The sequence below is a fragment of the Lentinula edodes genome, assembly GCF_021015755.1.
Source record: "Lentinula edodes strain Le(Bin) 0899 ss11 chromosome Unknown C8R40scaffold_99, whole genome shotgun sequence".
Lineage (NCBI taxonomy): Eukaryota > Fungi > Basidiomycota > Agaricomycetes > Agaricales > Omphalotaceae > Lentinula > Lentinula edodes.
The window spans coordinates 1-5,521 of NW_025764405.1; the positions used below are offsets into that span (position 1 = coordinate 1).

At 45.2% G+C, this 5,521-nt stretch overlaps 1 protein-coding gene across 1 annotated transcript; it reads right to left on the minus strand.

Moving 5' to 3' along the window:
• Positions 1-2,455, minus strand: C8R40DRAFT_1137660 (CoA-transferase family III domain-containing protein). The gene is made up of 7 exons (XM_046229440.1): positions 2,167-2,455; positions 1,714-2,108; positions 1,569-1,665; positions 1,316-1,514; positions 770-1,258; positions 634-716; positions 1-575 (listed from the first exon to the last, which is right to left on the minus strand). The coding sequence occupies exons 2-7, from the start codon at positions 2,063-2,065 to the stop codon at positions 434-436; spliced, it is 1,362 nt and encodes a 453-aa protein (XP_046078775.1). The 5' UTR covers positions 2,066-2,108; positions 2,167-2,455; the 3' UTR covers positions 1-433.
• Between the last annotated feature and the right edge of the window lie 3,066 nt (positions 2,456-5,521).

A 5,521-nucleotide genomic window follows, 5' to 3' on the forward strand; every position in this document is an offset into this window, starting at 1 on the left:
CTCAATCGGTAACACGGCGCTTGGCTCCGCAACAGGCTGCAACAGGACGCAGGCATAAACGAACTTTCGGTCTCGGTTGATACATCGATTTCGTCAAGTATATTTCGTAGTCATTACACATTCACGCACCCTACTTCCACCAACATACTTCAAGTTAAATCCAGTCTACCAACGAATCATATCCTGCGGGTCTTGTCACATTCAACCAACCATTCGATGTTGTCTTAAACGGGACTATTTTGACTATAGGGCTCTGCGTTTTCACAGTACCAAACGGAGTGTTCGTGGCCACTTGCATAAAATCGGGATCTTTCCACAGATGCGGATGTAGTCGGTTTATACTGGCGATAGCGGCCAAGCCTACATCATCAAAATTGCTTTGGCGGCTAAGCTTTTGAGAATGCTCGAGTCCGTGTGCACTGGCTATCCTTCTCTAGATTTCTTCTGGGTACGATCTGAGCGACATAAGCCAATCATTATACTTGACGAGTGAGACGCTCGTATAGTAACTTCCACCTTTGGTCAGTCGGTGATGCAATGCATTCAATGTTGCAATACAGCCAAGCTCCCCTGCGCTGGATCAGGCATCAGTCAACTACAGTGACGCGGCCCAAGAAAACGCAGGAAATATACCCAAAATCGGCTAGCGGAAATGGAGGCGCGACGGGCTCTTCTAGACCTAGTGCTTGCCCGTTCGCCCACGATACACCGGTTACCTAAGGTCAATCACCTCAATAGATCCACAGTATAAAGTAATGAAGGTGCACACTGAGTCGGCGATCTGCTGCCATCCAGGTCTATCCGACCACTCGCCTCCATCTCCATAACAGCTTTCTTTGACATAAACAAAGCCTCGTTTTCCAGAAAAACGTTTCCGCAATTCGTCAGGTCCATAGCCTAATTTTGCAATGGCTCCTGGGCGATATCCATCTACAATCACGTCTACGTCTTCAAGCAACTTCTCGAAAGCCTGTCTACCTTCTGAACTTTTCAGGTCCAGATCGATTGTTCGCTTCCCAAAGTTGAAATCAACTGCATAGTATGATTGATCAGGAAGGTTATGGTTTGTGACTCGCAGAACCTGAGCACCGTATTCAGCGAGAGTTCTGCTGATCACAGGTCCTGCGATTACTCGAGACAGATCGAGAATTTTTACACCAGATAGAATGTTAGGTCCCTCGAGCGAAAGCTTCAGGGTTGGAGACGTGCTTTCTAATTGGGATAATTCGAAAAGAGGTCTTGACGAAATATGTTTACCCTAAGTAATTGAGCTGGTGAGCCATGACACTTGAGTACGTTCACGTTCAATTCTCACATGAGAAGAAGCTAGAAACTCTGCCCTAGTCAAGCAGGGTGACCCAGCCTGCTTGATATCTCGAATCATTTTATCGAGATCTTCGGATGTATACCGCTGAGTGGATACTTCAATCGCTCTTTGGGCGACTTTCTTCTCATTTTTCCCTTCGTCATACGGCGGTAGACCCAATGCTTTTAAAGTGGGTGTGGCATCAAGACTGGATAACCCATTCAATAAAGAGACGCCCCTCTATTTCAACTAATCATCATACCTTGCGTGCAGATGGTAGAAGCCCCCGTCCTTTGTGCGATATATATTGGTGAGCATGCGCCGGTATATGTTACTGTATACATGATTGAGATCGGTATCTATTCTGTTTGTGAGCACTCGGTAGATACCATCGTCGACAGACATACCCATAATCTTATTCTTCATCTCCGAGCCCCACTTTGGTATTCCGTCTACGGTAGACAGGAAGCTCATTGCGGGGAATAATGCAGCATGATTACAGTTCACCAATGCTTTAACCTTTGTGTCTTCACCAAATCGTTTCTTGCATAGCGCTACTGCGATCATTCCCTCCAACCCTTTCAACGCTGCGAAGGATTCATGCGCTTTCAGAACAATAGGTATCAAAGGCTCGGCCGAGTCGGTAGAAAATTCGACAGAGTCAACAAGTTCCCGAATTCCAGGAAGCACAGGTAGATCCTTGTCGAAGGTCGACAGTAGAACCTCTTTGCTTGCTTCGATGGTGGAGTACAAAGCCATGTTGTGTCAGTTTATTTACAACAGTCCTGACTATTGAACATGTGTGAGCAATCTATTCGCTCGGCCCCGACATGGACATGACCTTATAATTAGTACATCAGCGTATCCCAGTCATATCCCTTGTATTAGAGTATTTGTTGATGTTCCGGCCAACTGTGTATTCCGAATACCGATACTAGCCTCCTGAAGAAAGCTGGAAGAAAGCGGAGGGATGGGTAATTTAAGTTTCCATCTCTATTCGCCATTAGCATGCGCAAGATCTACGCATGATGATGCTGTGAGCTGTACTTATCATCCGTCAACCAGGATGATTTCTAAACACACAAAATCTCAAAGTGGTGGTGTAGCTGAGGGTAAGAGGGACGGAAGAAGAGGAACGTTCATAGGCGCCTAACATTGGCGTTATCGGTCTATCCGAATTTACCTATTGTCATTCTCTTCTAATGTCTTCAAAAGTGTAGATGCAATGGAAGCACCCTTCAGGCGCTTCCACAAAAAATGCAAGAATGTTTGGCTATCACCTTGCTTGCAAGGTCTATTCTATCCCGGAATTGGACAATTTTTTGATCTGCAGGCACATTTTGCTCTTATTTATCTTCCGCGCCGCAGTACTTCAAAATAAATAAATGTAGACACAATAACTGACTATTTGTTGTTTCACTGCAGGGATGAAGGACTTTTCTCATGGAGAATAGGTTAAAATTTTTGAGAATTTTATAAAAAATTGTAGCTGAGATTATTTTGGAACAATCTGCTAAGGATTAGGTTGAAAATAATTGCGTTTCCTGCCATGTTCATGATTGTTTCATGGAGAAAATTTTAAAAAGTCTCAGCAAACTCTAACAGAGAATTTTTGGAGAGTTTTGTACCTAATCTTTCCATAATCACTACAAGATTAGGGTTTCATCCCTGCAGTGTTTGTCATTCATTGCACTTCTATGCATGAGACAATGCTCTTGATGTCTTCACAAAATACTGAATATTAATCTCCCTTCTCTTCTACATTCTTTACATCTCTTGTATTCTGACATTATAATTCTTCTTTGTCTACTTTAATCACTGCTTTCCTCACACTATAACTACACTCTTTTGCCTCTTCTGTGACCTCTGCCCATTTCACTGTCTACTACATACAAGTATTACACAGTCCACCTCCAAGGTAATCTGCTCACTGTCAGTGTTGTTTTGCTTTCACTAAATCAACTTGCACAGGGTCTATGTTTTTTGCTCCTTTGTTGATCCCCTCGGTATGTCAATGAATGTAACCATAATGGAAACATGCCAATTCCACAACACCCCCAGACAGACATCCATATTGTTCAGCTTGACTGTCATATCTTGATTCTTGTACAACTCAACATGTATGACCCGTTTAAGCCATAGCTTACCTGTGCAGTCAGTCAAGAAATTCCACAACCTCTAACCAAAATTAACATCAATGACTTTTGTACATCTTTAATCTTAGACACAAACCCTCACTATTTGCATGCAACTAAAATGTCCAAGGCAGTTGCAAATAGATCCCCCTCTTAGTCTCTGTCAGATGGGGTCTATCACTGTCATAAAGTATGCAGCTCCTATCATTTTCCTTTTCTCACTGTCTCAACACCTTTACTTGTACAATACATCATCCCATTAATTACTGATCCACCTGACCCACCTTCTCCTTCTACCAGCTTCCGCCATCTTCCTTGCTCCTGAAATGTACAGTATTACATCGTTGTTTCTCACAGACTGGAATATGTATATATAGCCAACCTCCCACAGCCTGGTCCCTTATCTTGACCTCTCTGTCATGATCTGGGACTGTTAAGATCATGTACACCGTGAAGCTGTGCCAGAGGCCACAAGGTGTTTAAGGGCGGAGGGTCGAATGGGACAGTAGTGAAGTTATTAACAACACCGCCGTTATGCTGCTAGTCTCCGGAGATCAAGAGTAGAGAAGGAGAGAGCCAGAAGCAGCCAAGTCAGAGCGGCAGTATCGCCGATGACGAGGAGTGAACAAAAGGACGTCGAAGTTCTGAGGTTAGAGTAAGGAGAACTTCAAGGCAATGAGCCTAAAGACTAGAGAGGGACAAGAGCACAGAGGAAGTCTCAAGTCAAAGACATTAAGAGGATAATCTAAGTTGATAGTTAAACTGAGGAACTACAGTATTGTACAGGCAGTATTTATACATACAGTTTGGCACATTGGGGCAGAGCACCAGTCTAACTACTAGGAGCTATACGTGTAGTACCTGCAGGGTAGAAATAAGACAATAAGGGAGAGCCTAGGTAGAAAGGGAATGTGTAGCAAGAAAGAACAATAAGGATGAGATTACAATCAACAGTAGATATTGGAATACCGAGCAGCAGAGCGGGGCACCAAGGCATGGGCTTGACAGTATCCCCCTCTTAGGCTTGAGCCCTTGAAAGCCGATAAGACCATAAGACCAAAAAGACCAAAATTGATCCCATCAATAATTATTAGTCAAGGAAAAAATTTCTGTCACCGTAAACCGAACACAATTTGAAGGAAATTTTTAGCTGGTCCATGTGCTGTTTTGTCCCTATAAAAGGGCCAGGGTTTTACCGCTGTGGGCCTAACTTTTCCAAAACTTTGAAGTCCACCATGTTTGCCAGCCGCACTCAAACCACTACCACCACTTCTTCCACCGCCGGCCCTTTGAGGTCTCGACCTGTTCCATCAGCTCCCGCCAATCCTGCCATCCATGAGGATGACGAAGAAGAAATCCTGTGAAAGGCGCAAGAATGGGTTCGAAGAGTGAGAGCGAGGAAGGCGGTAGAGGCAGCAAAGAGGAAAGCCGAGGAAGAGGCTGCAAGGGCAGCAGTAGTGAGAAAGAAGGCGCGGGAGCGGGCCCTCAGGCCACAACGACAAGAGGAGGAGAGTGTTGGCTGCTGCGGCGACAGCAAGGAGCCAGCAGGGGACTTCGCCCAGTGAGGTTTTGGTATTCCTGCGGAGGCCAACTGTGGAGATAACCAGAGTGAGGAAAGGCAAAGGGAAGGAAAAGGCCAAGGCCCAGGTAAGTGGTAATGCCATTTACTTGAGCATTGTTTAACCACTTCTTTCTTTTAGCCTGTGGGTGGAGATCCTGATGACAGCGGCGATGGTGACAACGATGAAGACAATGATGGCAAAAGGGCTCCCTGTGAACAATGCAGGAGCAAGAAGATCCCTTGCCAGATGCAGGCTGGCAAGAGGAGTTTGATTATCTGTAAACCCTGCCACGATGCCAAAGTACAGTGCTCATACTCTGGACGGCCCTCAGTGGTGAAGTGCAAAGGGGTCGTGAATCTGACTGGCAAACGACTGGTGGTCCTCGAGAGCCAGATGGCTTAACTACTCGCTGACAACCGGCAACTCCAAGAGGGCCAGGTAAAGGCAAACACCTATCATTGCCACTTCAACTGGAAGCTGGATTGGTTGATGATGGATGCAGCAAGAAGGAGGAATTC